The 23,424-nt window shown below is 52.2% G+C and overlaps 2 protein-coding genes across 8 annotated transcripts in view; one reads left to right on the top strand and one right to left on the bottom strand.

Annotated features, from left to right (window-relative positions):
• Positions 1-10,076, bottom strand: part of SYVN1 (synoviolin 1) — a 20,497-nt gene extending 10,421 nt beyond the window's left edge. The window contains exons 1-7 of one of the 4 annotated variants that reach the window (XM_006037114.3): positions 10,060-10,076; positions 5,372-5,527; positions 5,040-5,193; positions 2,968-3,060; positions 2,056-2,208; positions 1,155-1,203; positions 144-247 (exon numbers count right to left, since the gene is read on the bottom strand). In XM_006037114.3, the coding sequence (XP_006037176.2) occupies positions 144-247; positions 1,155-1,203; positions 2,056-2,208; positions 2,968-3,060; positions 5,040-5,171 (531 nt within the window). In that variant the 5' untranslated portion in view covers positions 5,172-5,193; positions 5,372-5,527; positions 10,060-10,076. Of the gene's footprint in view, positions 1-143; positions 248-1,154; positions 1,204-2,055; positions 2,209-2,967; positions 3,061-5,039; positions 5,194-5,371; positions 5,528-9,713; positions 9,779-10,059 lie in introns of those variants that run through there. The other 3 variants (XM_006037115.3, XM_025193554.1, XM_025193555.1) reach the window with 3 other exon arrangements.
• A 559-nt stretch (positions 10,077-10,635) lies between these two features.
• Positions 10,636-23,316, top strand: SPDYC (speedy/RINGO cell cycle regulator family member C). Of its 4 annotated transcripts, none has more exons than XM_014526517.2 (8): positions 10,722-10,778; positions 11,444-11,540; positions 14,790-15,047; positions 15,859-15,917; positions 16,398-16,483; positions 16,916-17,087; positions 20,962-21,262; positions 22,407-23,316. In XM_014526517.2, exons 3-8 carry the CDS (start codon positions 14,828-14,830, stop codon positions 22,472-22,474), a joined length of 906 nt encoding a protein of 301 aa, XP_014382003.1. In that variant the 5' UTR covers positions 10,722-10,778; positions 11,444-11,540; positions 14,790-14,827; the 3' UTR covers positions 22,475-23,316. The 4 variants fall into 4 exon arrangements, with proteins under 4 accessions (XP_006037175.1, XP_006037173.1, XP_014382003.1 ...); XM_006037112.3 differs by having other exon boundaries at positions 10,758-10,849; XM_006037113.3 differs by lacking the exons at positions 10,722-10,778; positions 11,444-11,540 and adding an exon at positions 10,636-10,701 and having other exon boundaries at positions 16,916-17,063.
• Positions 23,317-23,424: the final 108 nt, after the last annotated feature.

Below are 23,424 nucleotides of genomic sequence, written 5' to 3'. Positions count from 1 at the left end.
GAGCGGTTCTCAACCAGGAAGGCCACTGCATTCAAAGTGGAGGCATTGCAGCTCTGAACAGGCTGAGAACTGCTGCTTGGAGGGAAATGGATCCCGACGGGCATTAACACGGCTCTGGCCAGGGCCCCTTGTGGCCCACTTACCTCGAACCCAAAGACCAGCTGCACCGAGGCCCCTCGGGTGAGGATGCTGTGGTAGGCATGGCTGACAAAAAGAAAATCTAGAACGCCCAGCAAGAGCATGAGAGCTGCAGGGGTGAGGAAGGGAAGAGAGAGATCAGACCTCGGGGCAGAGCTGCAGCAGGTTACATCTCAGCACGCTTGGCCTGGCATATGCAAACCAGCTGCCCAAATTATCCTTCCTGTGCAGCTGCCGGAGAGAGGAAGGGGGTACAACTGTCTAGCAAGGGGGGAGGGGGAGGTTTACACCCCCCACCCCAGTCCTACAGTGCTGTGTGCAGAGCCAGCATGGCCCCCCCGACACATGGGACTGGGGGAGACTTTCACGTCCCAGCCCCACCTAGCACTTGCTGCAGAGTTCACTTTCTGTATTAACTAGGCCAGCAGGCATCTGACAGAGCTGGTGGGGGGTGCAAATCACAGCCTTAAAGGAACCCACAACCCCTCCTGCCCGTGGCCCACTCCCGGACTCTCCCCTAAAGCAGCCAGCATCTGCTGCACAGACCCCACCTCTGTTATTCTTCCCTTCAGCTATGTACATCGACCCCCCAGTTCTACTGATGCCTTTCTGTCCCGATTCCAGCCCCACGCCAGCTACCTCAGCCTTGCAGTCCCCTGATGCCATTCTACCGTGACCCACAGAGCTTATTTTCATCCTGGGTTTTCCTGCACTGCCAGTGTCCTTCAGTCCTACTCCACAGCCCAGCTGCTATTCTAGCCTCAGGCTCCAGACACCTCCAACTGCTGCTCTGCTGGGACCCCTCCATCCTGACCCATGGAGTCCCGCTCTCCTGGCTCTGCATATCCCTTCTACACACACACCTCCATCTGTGCCACTGAAACCTGCTCTTCCTGTCCCACACCCCCAGCTCCCAGCCTCCGCCACTGGAGACAGGGCCCAGCCCCAATGCTGCCTAGCCATGCCACAGTTATGGATGCATAGGCCAGGGAAGGGGAGAGAATAAAGACACTTACAGGCAATACGGAAATGAAAGAGCCAGGAGATGTTGGGGCTCCGCTCCATCTGGAAAGAGGGATCGACAAGCAGTTATAAGACCTTTGCTGCCATCTCCCAGGCTCTATTTCATCCCCTTTGAGATAGCCAGGAACCCCAGATTGTTCTGCACAAGAGCACAGGGAAAAGTGAGTCTGGAGAAAAGCAGGCGGGGGGCAGCTGTGTGCTGTCTTTCTGTCCCCTGCAGGGGGGTGTGGTGTCTATGGAGGATGGAGACAGATTTTTTTTGGTGGTTGCCAGGGGCAGGAAAAGAACAAGGGGCTCAGGAAGCAGGGGAAACCGAGGCTGGAGATGAGCAGCTCAGAAAAGCCTCGGTGCTGGGATAAGTGCTGGGCTGGATCAGACAGGGCTGGTATGACCCCTGAAGGCCCTACCAGCCCGGCTTGGCGGTGATTCAATAGGTCACCATCACGGGATCACAGGAAAGTCAGGCTGGAAAGGACCTCATAAGGTCATCTAGTTCAGCCCTCTTCTCTCCCCTCTAAGCCTCCACACCAGTCCCATCAGCCCAGTATCTGGCTGTTCCTCCCAGGTTTCTACTCCATCAAGGGTTCCAAATCCCTCAGCTCCCCTCCCAAACCCACTCCTTGCATATTCACAGCTGGGCATTGGCCAGCAGAGTCAGGTGTCCTGGAGCCCAGCTGGCTTGGCCAGGAGAACAATTCCCAGAGTAGATGAGAACAAAAAATCCTGCCACCCACAGGCACAAACTTCAGGTGCACAGCTGACACAGAGACCACAAAGCACCATGGCAAGCATCTCCTGCACCCTGGAGGGCTGTAGAAAAACCTCCAAGAGTCCCACCCCCACAGCTGGCAGGTTCCCTGGACACGGCTCAGCCCTGGGGGGCCATGCACTTACAAAGTCCACCCGGTCCTCAGCCAGCCAGTGGAAGCACTTGAGGAAGAGGAGGAGGGTGAAGAGGGCCACGAAGCGGGGGCTGAAGTCATCTCTGAAGACGGTGAAGGCCAGGCAGGTCTCTGTGACGGCATACCATGACCGCTCCAGGAGATGCTGAGGGGGAGGGAGAGGAGTCATCAAGGCTGACTACTCGTCTGTCCCACACCGACAGCTCAGTATTACTATATTCTCTCATACATAACACACTTTCCCTCCTCAAACCAGCTGTTTGGAATTGGAATGTGCATATTATGTGAGAAATATGGTAAGAGTGGATTCAACCACTTGCCAGGGAAAACCAGAAGTAAAATCTGCAAGATCCACAGGGAACAGAACAATGCACAGGCTAGATGCCCTTGCTGCTGCTACTCTGTTACCACAAGGAAAGATCATATCTTTCATACTGCCTTTCAGCAACAAATGCATTGCATATTCTGGAACATGTATACGCACGGAAATATGGTAGCACTTTGTACTGCAGGGGGTAGAGGGAGTTTCCCAAAGGGAAACTGAGGCACAAGCTAAAACAGGCCCAGAGCCTTGGGGTGTAACAGCGAAGGGAAAGCAAAGGATCAGACCCCAGCATTCCCAACTCCCTGCTGCATATATGGGGCTCCGGACACCTGGGTTCCATCCCCCACTCTGCCCTAGTCTCCGTCTTGGACATTGTGTATGTCACTTGACTGCTTTGTGCCTCAGTTTCCCCACATAGCACCAGGAATCAAAGCCCTGAAGCCAAGGGATGCCCTTCATGCCCTGCAGACAGGATGGTAGCACAGGGATCATTGATAGACAGGTATGATTTCAGCCTCCCGCAGCAGCTACCAATGGATATGACCTAGCCCTCAGACACGGCACTGGCGCCCCACTCACCTCCATCTCTGCGGCTCGCAGCTGCCCGAAAAACACTTTACCCATGAATTTGCCCAGGAGGAAAACCAGGACGAATGCCTGGATATAGAGGACCTTTAAGGAAGGAGAAGCAGAAGGGAAAAACACGGTCAGGCAGGCACAACCCAGACTGGACGACATGAGCCAGCGGTGGGGGGGTGATCCAGGCAGGCTGGCTGGGACTAGACAAGAGCCCAGAAACCCTCCAGCACAAGAGGGACCCCCACCTCTGCATCCACTCCCACCCCATGCTGACTCCTCCGTGCCCAGAACCGCCGGGAACTCTTTCCTGGCTGACCTCCACCCTTCAAGGAACCATGCCGCCTTCCTTTACCCTCCCAGGAGATCTGCACAGGCTGAAGGTTCTCTGGCCTCATAGATGCAAAGCCTTAGGTCGCAAGGAGGCATCTGTGAGATGCAAGGCTTTCTAGACGGCTCAGGGCCAGGCGCATTCAGCTTCCGCCAGCTTTCCCAATTTAGCCGGCACTTTGCAAGCCAGATGTGGACTCGGGGTGGTGGCAGGGAGGCTGATGCAAACACTTCCCCCTGCCCCCGCAAGCCGTCGCAGTGGTTGCAGTGGCCGCTGCAGCACGGAAGCGTTTGTTTCGGTCCCCGCGCTCACCCAGGGAATGGAAAGCAGAAGTAAAGCCCCCGGCCCAAAAAAGCTACCCAGTTATATTTGCAAAGAAGAACAGTGACCTGAATGGGAGAGTAGGAGCTTAGGGTGAAGACTGACCTCTCCAAGAAGTCAACCCCTCAACGGCTTGCGGTAACCGGCCTTTTAGCTGGAAGCCTCAGAGACTGGTTATGGAGAAAGAATCTAGTCCAACCCAGGGCCAGAGGCCAGGAGCAGGGTAACACAGGCTGCTTCCCCTACTGCTGGGAGCACTGAACCTACACCATGTGTGTAACCCGTCTCTGGAGGGGACGCATTTATGTGGCTGTGGTGACTCAGTTTCCCCAACAGTATCTCAGTTACACACATAAGCCACATTAGGGGGCAAGGAGGAATTTCATCCCGCAGTCAGACTGGTATAGACTGGAGTGGGGGAGAGATTTGCCTGGGATCCCCCGAGTGCATTTTAACAACCTTCACAGCAGCTGGACACTGGCTACTGTTGCCCCACTGCTTTACCTGGGGCCAGTTCAGGCGTGACAGGGCTGACTGCGTAGGAAGAGGTTAAAGGAGGACTTGTCTGGGGTGATTTGGATGGGGATGAGGGGAGGCAGGGGGTTGGACTGGATGACTTTAGAGATCCCTTTTGGCCCTTCTCTATGATTCTCGGAGCCTCCAGGGCTAATGATCTAGTGTAGAGTCAGCTACATATGGTTTGTGGGCTGGATTTGGCCCACGGAGCCATTCGTTCTGGCTTGGAGAGTGAGGGGGGCTTTGCCTAGGCTGTGGCTGGGTCCTGGAGGGAGACTTGTGTGTGTCGAGCTGGATTGGCCTGACCAACCGCTCCAAATCCTTGCTGGCCATCAATGCAATGTCTCCTCAACATGCTACCCCTGCTCTGCTCATGTCAAAGAGCAACTAAGCAGCAGCCAGCCCATCACCTGCCTCAGTCAGTCCTAGGGGCTTTGGGGACCCTCTATTAAATTTGGGCTCTCCTCAGTGCCAGGCACACGGCAGGTCCAGCCCGCTCAGCTGTTAACTGTATTTGGGAATAGCTGACAGGATTCATGCAAGCTCAGTGCTAGGGTGGAATGGGCTGGTGATGGGAGAGTCTGGGCTCCCGCTCCTCTATCAGGGCAAGCGACCTCCTATCAGAGGAGGAAACCCCAACCCCCTGGGTCTCTCTGCAGTAAGGGGGGGCAACGAAATGAGGCCATAATGTCCTATAAAGGAGGCAGAGGCCAAATGAATTTGCAGCCAGAGAGGGCCGAGCCGTTGCTGAACAGGGGGAGGTCAAAGAGGGACCTTCTCCCAGTCCTATGGAGCAGGGTTGTGTCCAAGCAGACAGATACCAATGCTCAAGAAAGAGGTAGCCAGAAGCTATTGTATTCCCTTCTCCACCCACTCCTCGGCTGTGGGGCCAGGGCCTGATACTCACTGCCATGCTGGGGCTAGACTTGGTCAGGTAGACGACGGTAGGATAGAACTGGTGCTTCAGGTAATAAGCGTGAGCTACCACAGCCGTGGTGAGGGCCAGGCTGGAAGCCATCATGATCACCGTCCGGAACATCGCCTCCGCCGCCCGCGGCGCCCTACGGGAAAGACGACAGCCGTAAATGCGGGGCTGGGGGACACACCGAGAAGTGACACGGAGCAGAGACAAAGGAGTCACCAAATTTGCATTGCAAGGGGCCGATGCATCCTCCAGCCGTTGTGCCACTTCCCCTCCTCCCCATGCCTTTGTTTCCCAGCAGGCCTAGTCCAACTCACAGCAAAGCAGCCAGCAGGCTCCCAGAGGGAGCCAAGCCCCGAGGGATTCCCCCAGTGATCCCACGGCCACCTCTGGGATGGGATGGGGATGCAGCCAACTGCCTGATGTTCCGTCTTGCCGAGTCTCCTGTGTCAGATGGTGGCAGAGAGCAGATGCTGAAAGGGAGAATGAACTGGGTCTGACCACAGTTTTTCCCCCTGTTCCTCTCTCACTTCCAGCCTCCAGCATTTAAGGTCTGGGAAGTTCTGATTCAGAGGCTGCATCCCAAACTCCCGTGCTCAATAGCTACCAATGCCCCTTTCCTCCAAACGTGTCCAATTCCTTTGTGAATCTGGCTCAACTCTCAGCTTCCACCACATCTGGTGGCAACGAGTTCCATGCTTTAATTCCACGTTGGGCGAGAAAGAACTTCTTTATGTTAGTTTTAAACCCACTCCCTACTACTTTCACGTGGTGATCCCTAGTTCTTGTCTGGTGAAAGGCAGTCAATAATAAAAAACGATTGACTTTCTGTTCTATATTTAGTATTTTGTAAGCCCTTCTTATATCTCCCCTCAAGTGTCCCTGAAGTGAGATGGCCTGTCCCTATCCATATATCTGTCCCACCCTCCATCCATCCCTCCCTCTCATTAGCCTCTTTCGTCTCTCCTCCTACGGAAGCCACTGATCAGCCTTGTTGCCTTTTTTTGGACATTCTCTAGTTCTTTTCTATCCTTTTGGAGGGGTGGGGACCAGAACTGGGCAGAACCGTATTTATTATCATGCCACCCTCCCTTTTTCCCCAGAAGTACTAGGATTTCGATTTATATCCCACCGTCTCCAGAAAGACTCCGACGAGCGACAAACAAACTCCCTGATAGGCAACAACAGTCCACCCAGTGGACATGCACCAACACCTCAGTGCTCTCAAACGGGCACCACTTCCTTATAGTGTCTTGCAAGACTTATTTTCTATTCTCGCCCACTCGCTTTTTAAGTATCTTGATGACATAACACCTGGGTCTGGTCTAACTGATATTACACCGTTGCAAATCCAGGCAGCTCAATGAGTTTTGTTTACATTGGACTGAGAGATTTATTATTGAAATAAATCAGGTTTCTTATAAGATGATATAATATTCTAATAATAATAGCAATAACGATAACAGTAATGACAAGAGCAATAAAGATGATGATAATCACAATAACGATGATAACTGATAATAGGAATAATGATGACGATGATTGTAGGCCTCACTAGAACAGCAATCAATATACATTTACTGCGCGCACAAAGGCTTCACTAAAGCACTGACCAGAGTAGGCTTCACCTGCAAACCTGACTAATGCACAAACTCCTTACATGAGTATGCCCATGCGAGCAAATGGGCATGGTGCTGTGCCAACTACCTTGACACGGGTACAAATGCCTTAACTCCTGGTCTGATGGACCTGTCAGGCCAAAAAGTGTTAGGGCCGTGCCTGTAAACAATAATAAACTCGGCTGAATCTTTGCCACCGAACCGAGCCTGTGGTCAAGTCGTTCTTTAAAATAAGATTTGTGTTAGGCTCTCCTGGTTGCCACCTTTGCTGGCACTGCGGTTCCTGTGACTTCAACACTAATAACACATCAATAACACCTTACGAGGACAACAGCAACGACAACACTAATAACACCTGACAACAATGGTAACGATAAAAGCAATGATGATGATGAGAACAGCAATGACGATAATCATGATGATGATCCTAATAACTAGAGTAATAGCAATAATAACAATAATTATGATGATAAAATGATAATTGTGATAATGATGACTGATAACTATAATAGCAATAACTAGGATGATAATAGCAATAATGGTGATGATAACAGTAAGTGGTAATAATAATCACGATCATGGTAATGATAATCTTGATAATGACGATAACTATAATACCAATAATTACTAAAATAATAATAGCGATAACGATAATCATAACAAAACAATATAATAATTATTGGTGGTGCTGCTGCTGTATTATTACTACTACTATTATTACTATTATCCACATCTCTGCTTCCAACATTTTACTTTCAGGTAACTGTGCCTTGTATTAGCTGCTATAAGGATAAACCTCACAGAGACTATCTGCAGGCAGCCTTTTATGGGACCCCCTGCACAGCTGGGATAAAGTTAGACCAGTTTTCAAAGGCAAGGAAGGCATCCTTCAGTTAAAGTTAGACCAGTTCTTGAAGACGAGGCATCCTTCAGCTGGTCTCTGGTTTCAGCCAGTGGTTCTCAAGCCAGGGAGCCACAAGACCTTCTTCAGGGAGGCCCCTGCAAAGTTAGGAGTGCAAACACCTACAGGGGACTCACCAGAGAGACCCAGAGACTTCTGCTAGGAATCCAGAGCACCCAACCCCTCCTGCCCTGGTGTGCTCCCAGGCCTTTGCATCAAAAGAACTGCCCTAGGATTTTTCCATAGTCAAAAAAGAGAGTGAGCCTGAAGTGCTGCCAAAGTGCTTTCCCAGCCTGCTTTCCCAGCCTGCCCCAATTAGCTGAAGGCGACTTTAATAGCCGAAGCACGCCCCTCCTTGCAAGGAGCTTAGAGGAGAAATGCTGACGCCAGACCCATTCAGGGATCAGTGGCGGGCCAGTCCGATAACTAAGTTTCTCCCCTGCCCTGAGCCAACTGGCTTCTGTCCCTGAAGCGTAGACCCGTGCGGCCAGACATAGACTCCAGGGCTCGCCTCATGGAAGGGAGCCGCGCTGTGCAGAGCAGTAGAGGATCGTGCCTGCCCTGGATAGGGTCTGATCTAGAGACCGCAGGGGACGGGGAAGAGACCTGTGTCAGGGAGGATCTTTCAAACCGTGTAGATCCCAGGGCAGATGGGAACTCCCCCCAACCCCTGGTTATTAGCAAGCTACAGCAAAGAGCAGCGGCTTTCTTCCTGCATGCTGGGGAGAAGCAATGAAGACACAGGACAGTTGAGGCTGCCCTCTTCCCCTCACAAGCACACAGCACCTTTCCTCCCTCCACTGTAGGGTGCCTCCGCCCCCGCTGTCCTTCATTCCAGTCTGAGATAAAGGAAAGACATTCACTAGTGGCGGGTGGCAGGAGTTTTTCTATCCCTGCCAGGGCTGCTCCAAGAAGGATGTCCTCTTTTGAACACATTAAGGGAGTTTTCTCCAGGGCCCAGATGGCTCCACATACAGACCCTGGGACACTCGCCCCCACCTCATGTTTTGGGGAAGACAGGATATGAGACCCCCGCCAAACTCAGCTACTTAGCCCCCCTCTCCCTACCCAGAACAGCCCAGGCCCTGCCAGCCAGCTAAATGCAGACTCTCTCCTCCTGTGATGCCCCACAATTACGTGCCCCCATCATGCCTACCCTCTTTACAGCACAGGACTCAGCCCCTCCTTGATTTCTCCCCTTCCAGCTGCCAGGCTGCCCCTACCTCGACATCCCCGTCTCTCCTCTCTCCTTCCCAGGCCTTGGCTTCCCAAGGCTCTTGCTCCAACAGGCTGCAAAAGTCTACAGCCCCCCCATATCCCCCCGGAGCTGAGACCTGATGCTCCTTCCCCAGACTTCAACCCCTCTCAGCACCAGTCCCCCAGACTCCCCCTGTTCTTCCCTACAAGTTTCCCCTGCTTTCCCCCAGGCACCCTGCACAGCACAGTCTCCTTCCCAGGCCTTGGCTTCCCAAGGCTCTTGCTCCAACAGGCTGCAAAAGTCTACAGCCCCCCCATATCCCCCCGGAGCTGAGACCTGATGCTCCTTCCCCAGACTTCAACCCCTCTCAGCACCAGTCCCCCAGACTCCCCCTGTTCTTCCCTACAAGTTTCCCCTGCTTTCCCCCAGGCACCCTGCACAGCACAGCTGCCCTCCTGCTCCCAGTGCCCCTGTCACCGCCCCTGGCCCGTCCACTCCCAGCCCATGACGGACCCCCGGAGCCGCAGCGGGAAGGGAGCTCCGGGTCACGTCCAGTCCAACCGGGCAGGGGCCGGAGGCAGGATCGGCCCCATCCCAATCGTTCCAGGCAACTCCATCATCCAGCCCTTTCGCCGAGCTCCTGTCACAGCCCCTGCCTCTCCCAGGTGCCCGGGTCGTAGAGAAGTGGGGCTGGAAGGGAGCTCCAGAGGTCACAGCTAGTCCAGCCCCTGCCTGCGGCAGGATCAGCCCTGTCCAGACCGCCCGTAACCCAACCTGGTAGTACAAGGACGCCACAGCCCCTTGCCTTGCCTTGTCACGGTTCCCTGCCCCCTCAGTCCCCAGCCCTCCCCTTCCCAATTCCCCCAGTCCCTCCCCCATGTCACAGCCGCTCCCCTTCCCAGTCCTACCCTTCCCAGTGCCCCCCGCCCCCCAGGACTCACCCCAGGTCCAAGACCCCCCAACGCTCCTGCAGCCACCACCACCCACCGCTCCTCCCCCGCCGGAAGTACCGAAGCTCTGCGACACCTCACTTCCGCTTGGACGCTACCATCCGCGCCCGTCCCTGGCCGCCCAATTCGCCCCACCGGGAGGGGGGTGAGAGGAACTTTGCCTCCCCCCTCCTCGTCCCGCCCAGTGGTCTGGCCCAAGCGCCCCTCCGTCCCCTCCATTCAGAGCGGCGCGTGGCACAGTTCGGACTCCACCAACTCTCCTTCCCCCCTTCCCTCCGTTCGAGGGCCGAACCATTCCCCCCCACCCTACTCCGGATGGTTCAGCCCGAGCACCCACTTGGTAGCGCCCCCCCTCCGCCGCCGAAGGTTCGGCAGGATCCCGTGGCTCTCGCTCATTGGCTGTGCCTGGCCCGCCTCCTCCAATCAGAAAAAGATCCCCTGGGCTAGCCAATGAGGAGGGAGCCGCCGTTGCTAGGTCCTGAGGGGGCAGATTAGGCAGCTCTCCCGGCGCGTCATGAGTTGCGTGCGTCCTCAGTCCGGTCAGGCGCCACAGGCAACCTGCCTCGCCCTTCCCCAGCGGGCACGAGGAGCCTCCGCGAGGCAGGATGGCCCCTTCCAGACCCTGCCAGCAAAACCCCTCCGGATTTGGGGGGGCCACGTGGGGAGGTCTGTTGACAGCCGCCCCAGCAGCCAACGGCCACGAGGTGCCCGCCAGCCCCACCCTCGAGGGGGCGGGGGAAGAAATAAATCTCTTCTCATTGGCTCATCAGCCAGAAGCCCCGCCCCCCGCGGCTAGATGGACACGCTCCTCTCCGCGGTGGGCGTGAAGGGAGCGGCCCCTCCGCCGCTGATTGGTTGGGAGCCGGCGGGGCTGAGCCTATAGAAGACTTCGCTGGGGAAGGGGGCGGGGTAAGCTCGGTACCTCCCCCACCCCCTCGTGACCGGCGCTGCGCGCGAGCCGTTCGGGTGCTCTGCTCAGGTGAGGGGGGAGGGGGGAAAAGGCGGGAAAAGCGGTTGTCGGGGCGAGGACCGGCCTGCCCCTGTACCTCATCCGAGGTGTCTCATCTCATCTCGTCTCGTCTCGTCTCCCTCGCGCGCGCAGTGGTGGCCGGGCGGGCTGAGGGGCGGTAGGGATGCTCTTGCGGGTGTGAAGCGCCCCGTTTCCCACAGCGGCCCTTCACGCCATGATGCCCACCCCAAAGGATGTGTGTGAGGGAGGGAGGATGCCCTCAAGCAGCAAGCAGTGAGGGGTAGCGGTGCCCTCAGATGCGCCCCCCCCCCCCCCCCCCATAGGGCTGACAGCCTTAATAGAAGGGTGTTGGGGGTTTTTCGTTTTCCTCACGCTTTCCCCCGTTGTTCTGAAGGGGTAAATGAGCTGATGTCAAAGGCCATGGCAGGTGGGCCCCCCTCCCGCCCCTCCTTGGGTTCAGATGCAAAATGCCCCCCTGCCCTCGGCAGGGAAACGATGCCCGGGAGGGGGAAACGGGAGCCCAGTGGTTCCCCTGCAAAAAGATGGGGCGTGGATGCTGCTCTTGGTCTAAAACGGGGAAAAAAAATCCCCCCCCCCTTTTGTGGCTTTATTCTGCCTGCCATGAGGAGGAATCGCTTGTCAAAACCTGGGGCGTCAAGGGACTCCTGTAGTGACGGTGGGGGGGGTGTCCGATGTGGAGGAGAAAGCAGCAAAATCCCCTTGTATGTTATTTCCTTGCCTCCCCCTTGAGCGGACAACCCTTGCGGCTCTCCTCGCCCCTCCGTGGGGATCTCCTCGTCTTGACGTGGACGCGGCGGTGCCTCCAGCAAGGAAAGAAGAAACCCCGGGTGGGTTGGGTTGGGTTTTTCTTCCTTGGGCACGCCACAAAAAATTGTCCTGACATCCCAGGGCCCGAGAGTTTGAAACGCCCCGTTCTGGGGGAGCTGCTCGCTTCCGGCAGTAAATCTTAAATTAAGTTTTAAATAAGCTTAAGTCTGCCCGGTTTATGACCACCCGCGACTACATGGGGCTTTGTCTCGCTTGAGTTCTGCTCTTGCGTGACCACGGAGCAGCCCACGACACGGTAGTTGAGCTGAGGGCAAACCTTGCCCCGAACTAGCCGAGTTGCATTGGTGCTGACCCTTTTTGGGAGGCAGAGTTGAGTGGATAAAGTCTTCTGTGTGGTCAGATGCTACCAGGTATCAACTTGCTCCAACTCCCAGAAGACTTGAGCTGTGGGTCAAAGCTGCCTCGGTCTTGTGGGGTGTCGACCCGAGCTCCTCGCAGCCTGGGTCTGCGGCTTGTAGAGCTTTGGGCGCGCATCAGACCCTGGCAACGGATCTCTTTAAATTCATGGGCTGGGCTAATCCTTTAAGAAGGAAAGCCCTCCTCATATAGAGACCTTAATGTCCACTTGAAGATGAGCTTCCCTGTGCTTCCAGAGAGGCAGCACAGATCCTTCTTGCTGCCTTAATTAGATAAGCAGGTGGTGATTTTATTAACTACGCATCCTTCCTCGAAGAAGCTCACGTACACTGCGTGGTTGACTCTGGAAGGTCTGTCCTATTGTGAGCTAACCAGGTCTTGCTCTTGAAATAACTATTGCTTTTGTCCTTCCCTTTTTTGGGACGGGAACTATAATGAAGAGGTGAGTTTTGTCCCTTCTAATCTCTGATGCAATTTGGTTTAAAAGATCCTCTGAACTGTTAACATCCTCCCCTCCCCTCCCCCCTGACAAAAACAGCCTCCAGTTAAGTGTTCGGATGCTGGACCGTGCTCTGAATTCTGGTTTTGGATTTAACTTTGGGCTTTACTTTTTGCTGGGAAAAGGAACCATGCAATGCTTTTTTTCTTGGCAAAAGCAGTCAGAAGGGTGTTTTCTGGGGGGGGGAAGAAAGCAGTTGAAGGGAGGGCTTGTCTCTTGGTTTTTGGGTGGTTGGTTTGGGGTTTTTTATTTTGTTGGAGGAAAAAGAGTAAAACTCTATAAAATCCATCTTAACCAGGTAGATTTTACAGTATCTCCTGTAAGGCTGTGGGGTTCCTTCATAGTTGCAGGTGTGGCTCTTGTGTGAAGCAGTCTGAGGCCATTTCCTCCTGGTATGTCTAGTCAAATTCAAACTCCTCTTCCAAAATATAACTCCTTCCACTCGAAGTGTTCATGTGTGAGTATCCTATGAAATATGAACTTTTATTCCTACCCAGAACTTCTACAATCTTTCCTCTGATGCCTGATGAAGGGTGTTTGTGCCCGAAAGCTTCCAATTAAAGATTTATTTATTTTTTTTTACAGAAATCTTGTTGATCTAATAAAAGAGATCATCTCTGCTATGAGTCCTGATTGCTTTTTCCTTTAGACCAATACGGCTACAACCTAAATACCTGACAGTATCCTACGAATGCATTTCTGTAGTAGCAGGAGGCTGAGCCCTTGCAAAAGGACATCTGCTTTCCAGTATCTCTTTAATGATAACTTCATTTTTATTTATTGTTTGCTTACATGGTATTGTTGACACCTGCATCACTCTTCTTTTTAGTCGGTACATTAGCTCTTGATTTGCAAGATGGGCATCTGAAGACTGCTTTGAGTCAATGGGGACCTTTTCTTCCCCAATGAATAATGTTGAAAGGATTGGAAATCAGATTCTGTGTGCATGTGTTACAATCCTCATGGTGTCTTAATTACTTCTCCCCTCATTACTACTGGCTTACAAGTAATGGTACAGAAATCTCATGGGAAGAGAGTTCCAGCATGGGGTATAGGAAGGCTGTAGGTCAACAAATGCTAGTCTTGCCATTAATTTAATATTGAACGCGTGTAATTAACCTTGGACTTATTTAGCAGATGTGTGGATCCCTTTTGTTGTATTCTTTGTACATATCTGAATGACCAAAACTGTTGTGTGTGCATTTAACTAACAGATCAATGTTGAGCACCTGAACATTTCAGGAAAGACTGAAGACCTACTATAGAGTAGCAGGAGTTTTCTTTCTTTTTTTTTAAATCCCCAAGCTCTAGTGATCTTCCCCCTCTATGTGACTTTGGTCAGGCCGCAGTTGGAGTACTGCGCCCGTACTGGGCGCCACACTTCAAAAGGGATGTGGCCAGCCTGGAGAGGGTTCAGAGGAGGGCCACCCATTTGGTGAGAGGGCAGCAGGACAGGCCCTACGAGGAGAGACTGAGGGACCTGAACCTGGTCAGCCTCAGCAAGAGGAGGCTGAGGGGGGGCCTGGTGGCTGCCTACAAGCTCATCAGGGGAGATCAACAGCAAATAGGCAGAGCCCTCTTCTCCCCAGCACCACCTGGGGTGACAAGGAACAATGGTCATAAGCTGATGGAGAACAGGTTTAGGTTGGAGATCAGAAGGCAATATTTTACGGTTAGGGTGGCCAGAATCTGGAACCAACTTCCCAGGGAAGTGTTCCTCGCCCCTACCTTGGGCAAATTCAAGAGGAGGTTGGACGATCACCTGTCTGGGTTCTTGTGACCCCAGCATTCATTCCTGCCTGTGGCAGGGGGTCAGGCTAGATGATCTGATCAGGTCTCTCCTGACCCTAGCTACTATGAAACTAGTTTTAGATCATGGTGAGATGGAACGCACCATGGCACTGTGGGCAAAGCTGGCATGGTTAAATGAGGACACTGGGAGAGTTGGGGACCGATCTAAAGAGTGCCAGTTAATACTGTACTGGGCTCTAGCATTGGAGTAGGGGGGAAGAGTACATAATGTGCAGTAACTTGGAGGGATCAGCAGGGGGAGCATCCTTTTTCTTGGCTGCTGGCATGCTCACAACTAACAGGGGCCATGGACTTGAGATACCCTAGCTGCTCTGTGGTAATTGTTGCTGCATCCACTCTTGCCCTACTGAATAAAACTGGGTCTTATTGTCCCTAATTGTGGGAACAGCTGAGTTCTGATTAGTTCCCTTCTCTAATTAAGCTAACTGCAGCCTGGGAGGAATTGGGGATTATGCGCACTTGCAACCTTGAGCTTGGCAACAGCTGTTCTCGAGTGATCTTTCTCTTCCCATGCACGGAGTTAGTCAAGATAATGGCGTAAAAAGTAAAGAAGAATAAATGTGGGGTCCTCTTTTTGCAGAAAAGCCCCTCTGAGCATCTGCCAACATCAGCACAAACATGAGGCATAATCGAAGCATCTCCCGTGTCTCTCCTGTGGTCACCACTGGGGTGAAGCCAGGGAACACGAGACCGTATCACGCTGCCACCAAGGGCATCGGAGCGCGTAGCAGAACGCGAATCCCTGAGAGAGGGCACTCTGTAGCGGTGCCAAAAAGCACGCAGCGACCTCCGTTCCATCTCCACCAAGAAGAACAGGAGGCTTTCTTCAACCTTCTGGGTAGGAGGCAAGAGCAGTCACCCAGGTTGTACAGCCTGGAAAAAGGATGGCACTAAACCTCATCTTGTCTAGGGAAGGGGCTTCCTGTGTTGGATACAACTGTGGTGATAAAGTTGGCAGGACAACTGGGGTGGAGCTTCAGGGAAGAAATGACTTGAGCTTTGTTGCTAAACTGCTGCTTCCTTTTAATCTTCTTAATTGAGGAGGGGAATGGAGGGAGGGAGACAATGGGGTGCTGCGAGGCATAGCTCCTGTATCTGCCTTTCACCATGTGTCATGGCTTAAACTCAAATACTTGCAAGAACAGCTTCTAACTTGGTCGAGTATAAATACCTGTTGCTTGACTCTGCAAAGTGCTGAATGTTCTTAAAATATCTTGAATTAGAGGCCACTTTTAAGCCTTGTCTTTCTCCAGACTTCCCTCCAGCCAAATTAGTCACATTGGAAGGCTACCGTTGCTGCAGTGTCCTGAGAGCTTTGCCCAAAGTATTGGAAGGAGCAAGTGTTTACAGTTTGGCTCCAAAAACTGGAAGGGAGCGAGAGAAACTTGTACCTCTACAATGAGAGTCCGGCACTGCTAGTTGCTAGACCTCTCCCAGCCTTAATTAGGAAAGCAAGTGGCCTTGGTGAACATCTCTGGTTTGAGAAGTGGGACTCTGTTCTAAAAAAGAGCAGAAAGTGCTCCCCTGAGGATGTTTTTCTAGAGGCGGTGGGGTGTTCGGGGGAAGTGGAGCAAGAATTCTGAAAGCAGTGCCCTGGGGGCAGGGGGCTGAATGAGACACACTGCAACTGCCCTGCTCTTTCTTTCCAGAGGATGACTTGGTACAAGAGTTCTTGTCAATGGACATATGCTACAAGATTTCAGATAAGGTATGTCCCATGTGCTCCCACTTCCCTCCAGTGAGCTTTGAGCAGTGATGCCCAGTGGTTTCAAGATTTCTCCAATTCTTTTCTGTTCCTTGTATATACAAAACTCCAATTCTTTAACTAATCACGAGTGGTGATGAGGGCCAGGTCTTGACACTGAAGACTGTAGTTGTTGTATTGATTCCACTTCTGTAGGCACTTGCCATAACTGCTGCTTTTTAAGCTGAGACAAAGCATGGGAGGGAGGATGGGGTGGGGGGACTGCACATGTTGGGAATGAGCTTAGAAGAAAGACTGCAACAAGGCTGGTGGTAGTCACAGATGCCTTCGGATGTCCTGCTCAAGGTGAACCGCAGTCCTGAGTTACTGCAGCCTGATAAATCAACCTCTACAAAACTTCTCCTGACTCGGCTTCTTTTTAATGGGTTTTTAAACTGTTGTAATCCAAAACTGTCTGTTAACCGTACTTACCTTGTTTTTTAGTATCTTCTAGCCATGGCACTGACATACTTCAAGCGTGCTGGCCTGTGCACTACTGAATACACCCGGATGAACCTTTTCACAGCTCTGTAAGTACTTTTCTGGTGATCTGGTCTGTGAAATTCCTTCTGTAACTAGTTTAGAAGATGGCAGAAGAGAAGACCTATTGGTTCACATCAACTCTGCCATCAACTGGCTGGGCAACTAGGAGGAACAGCGACTAGGAGTGTAGGTGACTACCAGTGTTCAAAATGCTAGCTTTGCCATAAACTTAACATTGCAGGCTGGTTCTTGCACTTGCAGTCTCTGCTCCTGCAAAAAAAAGTCCATGTCATGATGGGCACTTAAACACGACTGACTTTAGTTACAAAAAGCACCTATGATGAAGGCTCTCAGCACTTGAGACTTGAACAAAAGTGACACAATATTGATGCTGTGCTGGAAGGTACCGAACTATTCCAGGTACTGGCTGTTTTTGTGAAGGAATGGCAAGTTTATTTGGGGGATATTGCTTGATGCAGGTACCTAGCTAATGACATGGAGGAAGACGAAGAGGATTACAAGTATGAGATCTTTCCCTGGGCTCTGGGTGACAACTGGAGGCAGCTGTTCCCACAGTTCCTGAAACTGAGGGACAACTTCTGGGCGAAGATGAACTACAGAGCCGTGGTCAGTCGGCGCTGCTGCGATGAGGTTGGCCTTGGTGATTTGTGGGCTCTTGGGGACACTGGGACCAGGTCTTGCATCTAAATAATTGCTAGAATCAATGATTTATGTGAAGCAATCCCTAAAGAGGTCCAAGGACTAGAGTGCCCACGGCAGGAGATCTTGCACCCAGGATGGGGTGGGGGTGGGGTGGGGAGGCTTTTATTTTATCTATAGAAGTACAAGAGAAGCCAAAGCAAGTTGCTGTAAACTATACACTGGTTCACTGGCATGTTATCCGTCAGGCAATATTAACAAGAGCAGCTACATACAGCAGAGAATACACAGGCATACTTATTACCAGGTGGAGAGATCTCTGGGCCCTCAGAATCAGACCTCAGGGTTTGAGGCAAGATCCAGACTCCCATGCTTCTGCCTCTGTGTGGGGGAGTTTTATACAGTTCAGGTTCAGATTTCTGTACTTCCACCCATTCCTCTGAACTGGCCAAGAGATCCTTATTTCAGTAGGGAGCAGGGAATTCAGTCAAGGCCTGCGACCATTGTTCTTTTCTAGGGTTGCCCTATTAGCACAGGGTGTGATCACTGGCCTGTACATCTCAAATCCCTTGAAACTGTCCCTCACCATCCACCTTCTCCCTAGTCAAAGAGAATGAGGGTTGGAAGGGACCTCAGGAAGTCGCATCTAATCCAGCCCCCTGCTGAAAGCAGGACCAGCCCCAACTACATCATCCCAGCCAACACCATCTAGCTGGGTGTTAAAAACCTCCAAGGATGGAGATTTCCATAGCCTCTCTGGGTAGTCTGTTCTAGTGCTTTACTGCCCTCCTTGTGAGGTTTTTTTTTCCTAATATCAACTTCCCTTGCTGCAGCCTGAGCCCATTGCTCCTTGTTCTGTCATCTGCCACCACTAAGAACAGTCCAGCTCCAACCTCTTTGGAGCCACCCTGCAGGGAGCTGAAGGCCACTGTTCAATCCCCCTCAGTCTTCTCTTCTGCAGACTAAACAAGCCCAGTTCCCTCAGCCTCTCCTCACAAGCCATGTCCCCCAGCTGCCCAACCACTTTTGTTGCCCTCCACTGGACTTTCTCCAAATTGTCCACGTTCTTTCTGTGGTGGGGGGGCCCAAGACTGGACACCATACTCCAGATGTGGCCTCCCCAGTGCCAAATAGAGGAGACTAATCGCTTCCCTGGATCTGCTGGCAATGCTCCTACTGATGCAGCCCAGGATGCCCTTAACCTTCTACACAGCAAGGACACGCTGGCTTGTATTCAGCTGCTTGTCCACTGTAACCCCCAGGTCCTTTTCTGCGGAGCTGCTGCTTAGCCAGTCAGCCTCCAGCCTGTACCAGTGCATGGGGTTCTTCTGTCCTAAGTGCAGGACTTTGCACTGGTCCTTATTGAACTTCATGAGATTTCTTTTGGTCCAATCCTCCAATTTGTCAATGCCTCTCTGAATCCTAGCCCTTGCTTCCAGCATGGTGTCATCTGCAAACTTGCTGAGGGTGCACTCTATTCCATCATCCAGGTCATTGATGAAAATACTGAGGTGTGGGGGGAGAACAGCCCCAGGACCGACCCCCTGGTTCACCCCACTTGATCCCAGCTGCCAACTAGACATTAAGCCATTGATCGCTCTCCTCTGAGCCTGATGGTCCAGCCAGTCTTCTATCCACCTTAAACCATTCATTCAGCCCATACTTCCCGAGCTTGCTTGCAAGAATGTTGCAGGAGATGGTACTGGAAGCCTTTCCAAAGTCAAGGTGTATCATGTCCACTGCTCTCCCGACATCTACAGAGCCAGTCATCTCATCATAAAAGGCAGTCGGGTTGGTCAGGCATGATTTGCCCCTGGTGAATCCATGCTGATTTCCTGATCACCTTCTCCAAGTGCTTAGAGAAGGACCTGATCCATGATTTTTCCAAGCACTGAGTTGAGGCTGACCAGTCTGTAGTTCCCTGAAGCCGCCTCCTTCCCTTTCTTAAAGTTTGGGCATTAGATTTGCCTTCCTTCAATCATGCGGGACCTCTCCCAATCACCATGAATTTTCAAATATGATGGCCAGTAGTTCTGCAATCACATTAACCAACTCCTTCAGCACCCTTGGGTGCATCCTGTCTGGCCCCATGGACCTATACACAGCCTGTTGGCTGCTCACTGCCACCCCAAACTGTGCCGCCCAGTGCAGTAGTTTGGGAGCTGACCTTCCTGTGAAGACAGGTGAAAAAGGCATGGAGCATGTCAGCCTTTTCCTCATTTATCACTAGGTTGCATTCAGTAAGAGACCCATGCTTTCCCTGATTCTTCCTCTTGTTGCCGACCCACTTGTAGAAACCCTTCTTGTTACCATGCACATCCCTTGCTAGCTGCAACTCCAGCTGTGCTTCAGCCTTCCTGTCTTCATCCCCAGATACCCGAGTGATGCTTTTATACTCCTCCCTAGTTGTTTGTCCAAGCTTCCATTTCTAATAAGTTTCCTTTCTTCAGTAAACTAAATGACAAAGTTCCCTGCTAAGCCAAGCTGGTCTTCTGCCACACTTGCTAGTCTTCCTGCACACTGGGATGGTTTGTTCCTGCACACTCAGTAAGACTTCTTTGAAGTCCAGCCAGCTCTCCTGGACTCCTCCTGTCCCCTTCAGACTGGCCTCCCAGGGGATCCTGCCCATTAGTTCCCTGAGCTTGTCAAAATCTGCTTTTTTCTGAAGTTCAGGGTCCTGACTCTGCTGCTCTCCATCCTTCCTTTCCTCAGGATCCTAAACTCGATAATCTCATGGTTGCTGCCGTCTACTACTACATTCCCCACCAGCATGGCCCCTAGTTGGCTGCTCCAGCACTTGCACCAGGAAGTTCCTGGATTGCCCGCGCACTGCTGTATTGCCCTCCCAGCAGATGTTCGGGGGACTAGAGTCCCCCATGAGAACCAGGGCCTATGACTAGGAAACTCCTGCTAGCTGTTTGAAGAAAGCCTCATCCACCTCCTCCTCCTGGTCTGGTGGTCTATAGCAGCCCCCTACCACGACATCACCCGTGTTGCTCTCCCCTCTGACCCTAATCCAGAGACTTTCAACAGGCCTGTCTCCAGGCTCATACTGGAGCTCTGAGCAATACATAAGAGAGCTGTACGAAAGTGCAACTCCTCCTCTTCTCCCCTGCCTGTCCTTCCTGAACAGTTTGTCCCCATCCATGACACTGCTCCAGTCATGTGAGCTCCCACCAAGTCTGTTATTCCAATCACGTCATGGAAGTCCTTGCACAGTCCCAGAACTAATTCCTCCTGCTTGTTTCCCAGGCTCTGTGCATTCATGTACAGATACCCGAGGTAAGTAGCTGATCACCCTTCATTGTCTGGAAGAATGAGAGCCTCCCCTGTTTGTGCTTCCTCCAGATTGCCCACTTCCCTCAGGGCTTTGGTCTCCATCACCCAGCTAACCCAGTTTGAACTGTTGCGATTCAGACTGACTTGCTTCTGTGATCAGAGTATCTGGGAGGAGGAATGCTGTGACATCCACCCAGCACAGCAAAAAGGGGTGTGGGGTGTTCAGAACTCCCCAACACTAGAACATTGAAGGTAATGACTGTCCAGATGAAATCTTGGTTCAGTCTTTCAAACAGGCTTGACCTTCATCCTCCATAAATGTCTTCCCTGGTGATATTTATTAGCAGGTGCTGCTTTAGCCTTTTTTATGTTCCCATCCAATCATTTCCACCTACATCTCTGTGGATGGGTTAACATTGTTAGTGTTGTCCTCATGGTCTTTGAACCCCCATACATTAAAACACTGCAGGGCCCTATTGTATCTGGTCTAGTGCATAAACTCCCTGTAGTAGAATTTCAAGCAGAGAGACTTGGTAACAACAAAGTGGGTTTACCTAGCTGTACCCTGTCCTGCTCTCTCGGCTAGATAATGTCCAAAGAGCCTTCCCACTGGGCCTGGTTGCGCGAACGACCCTTCCACCATAGCGGGGCAATGAGGAGTTACCTGAGGAACGAAAAGGACTTGTTTCCCCGGGGACCAGGTGTCACCCCTCCAAGCTGCCCCCTCTGCACTTGTGAGCTGAATGAAGAGCAAAGCAGCCCCGAAAGCACACCTCCTGCTGCCGCCACGACCCTGTCAGAGAGCAGCCTGCTCCCCTTTGCTAGCGAGTGGTCTCAGGACTTGATCCTTTCTCAGAAAGTGGTGCTGGATCCTTATAGCCTGCGGAGTAAGTATATGGAGAAGCTGCTGATCTGGGAGTGCTCTGACTGAGAGAGCGAAGTTTGCTGTCCCCAGCAAGGTGTGTTCCTTGCCAGTGGCAGAGCCACTGCAGGAGCATCATGCCCCATTAAGCGCATCCAACTAGTTGAGACAAATTACAGTGTCGGAGAGAGCTAGACTTAGTCTTGAACTAATCCTCAAGTTGGTGCTCAACCTTTCGGCCCCATGGGTCAGATCGGTGGAGCAGGGCTGCTTCTTGGATGCTTGAGCCCCACATACCAGGATTGCGCCTTGATACTGCCCCCTCTGTCCTGAGTATCAGGAATGGGCCTTATCGCCTGGCACTGCCCCCTCCTGCTCCTGCACACGGGGTTTGGGTCCTAGGGGTGCAGCACTACCTTGTGCACTGGGATTGGTCCCTGGGATGCTGGTGGCACCCCCTCCTACCACAGTGTGTCCATGGGGTCATGGAACTACCCCCTTCCTGCCCCAGTGTTCTGGGATTTGAGTCCCAGGGTCCTAATGCCACCCCTTCCCCTGGAATTGGGCCCAGTACCATCCTTGCCCATCCCTGTGCACTGGGATTGGATACCAAATCCAGTACATGGGAGAGTGGGGCTCCCCATGGGTCCAGAAACTTAATAGGGGAGCTGTGCCACTGCTTTCCTGCTGCCAAATTCCCAGGCCTGTGGGGAGCCCTGCAGGCTAAATGACATGGGCCCACAGGCCAGGAGCTGAGCATCCCCGGCTCTTGGCTGTGAATAACTGGCTCTCCTACGAGAACCTGAGCAGTCTCCTTATAGCAGCCGCGTAAAGAGCCGTTCTGGGTCCTTGCTAGCGTCCTGCTACTGCCCTCAGCTCCTCATGGCCTACAAATGGAAGGAGTAGCGCAGATGGCGCTGCCTCCAGAGTCGGGGCTGCATTCAGTCCTGACGAGTGCAGCAAAGGAGCAAGGGGCTGGGGGTCTTGAGCAGAAATGCCCTGAGTCTGTACTTCTGGAATCCTGCTAGTTGTGCAAGATGCCAGAGTGCTCTGGCTCTTGGATGAATGTTGCGTAGTGGTGCTCATGTGTCTGCACAGTCTCATGAGACGAGGGCTTCGAGTCAGGGTACGTGCTACGTGCTAAACCTGTTGGGTTTCTTGGTGTGCAGTCCTGCAGGAGCCGGACGTCATCGTGGAACCTGACGGCAGCATCATGGATTGGCGAGCGGTGGGGTGACTGCTTCCTCCAGACCCACCCTCCTCTTCCTCCTGAGGAACCGCACGTGGCATTGAACTTTGTTTTTCCGTTCTGCTGTTCATGGAGCCAACTCCTTTCCCAAAGCACTTTATAGACTCATTCTGGCTGTGAACAGAAAGAAAAGAAAAGAAAAGAAAAAAAAAAAAAAAAAAAAAGGGGAATACTTCAGTATTTAAAAAAAAAAAAAAAAAAAAGAATTGTTGATGCAGCTGTTGAAACGTGCCTTATGTGTGATTGTGTAATTGTCAATGTAATCGCTGGACAGGCTCATAATAAAGGTGTCCAGGGAAGAAATAAGCTGCTAGTTTAGCTTCTGTTCCTGGAGAATTCTGGTTAATGAGTATCAAGCGGATCAGAGCTGGTGGAGCGTAGTGGTGGCTGACGGTGTCCAGGGTGGATTTGTTCTCACTTTTTGATGTGACAGTGGGGTGCAAAGAGAAGGTTTAGGGATGTGGGTTTCTTTTAAGGGTTGCTAGCAGGTTTCTTTGAGTTGAGAACTTTCTAGGATGCAAAGGGAGTTGAGCTGATCTCTTTGGGCACAGTAGCACCTGTCCACACACAAAAAGACTTGATGGGGCGGGGGAGGATACATTTGGGACTTCAGTAAGAACCACAACTACAGGCTGCTCACACCCATGCCAGCACACTTTTCTCTAGTCCCGGGGTCAATGCACAGTGTAATGGGGCTGTTCCAGGCACTTCTGATGGATTTGGGGAGAACCGCAAGGGTTAAGGGGAACTTGCCATGTCTGTTGGGACTAGGTGAATGCTCTCTGCCGCTGTTCATCTTTGATCCGTATCTGACGCAAGTAAAACAAAACCAAAAAAATCATGTGGAATCAAAGGCGCTTTTTTTTGGTCTCCTCCTTAACCTGGCAGCAGGTTCCCTCAATTCCCCTCAAAGAGCACTAGATAAAAGCAGCATCCTT

This window comes from Alligator sinensis, unplaced genomic scaffold (genome assembly GCF_000455745.1).
Source record: "Alligator sinensis unplaced genomic scaffold, ASM45574v1 scaffold1318_2, whole genome shotgun sequence".
Lineage (NCBI taxonomy): Eukaryota > Metazoa > Chordata > Crocodylia > Alligatoridae > Alligator > Alligator sinensis.
This window is presented reverse-complemented; position numbering and strand designations above follow the sequence as displayed.

Bases quoted from the DNA above. Each gene is read 5' to 3' on its own strand.
- SPDYC (XM_006037111.3), top strand. From the start codon at position 14,828: ATGAGGCATAATCGAAGCATCTCCCGTGTCTCTCCTGTGGTCACCACT. The intron at 15,048-15,858 runs GTAGGAGGCAAG...CTTTCTTTCCAG, and splicing joins GGCTTTCTTCAACCTTCTGG to AGGATGACTTGGTACAAGAG. The intron at 21,263-22,406 runs GTAAGTATATGG...CTTGGTGTGCAG, and splicing joins GGATCCTTATAGCCTGCGGA to TCCTGCAGGAGCCGGACGTC.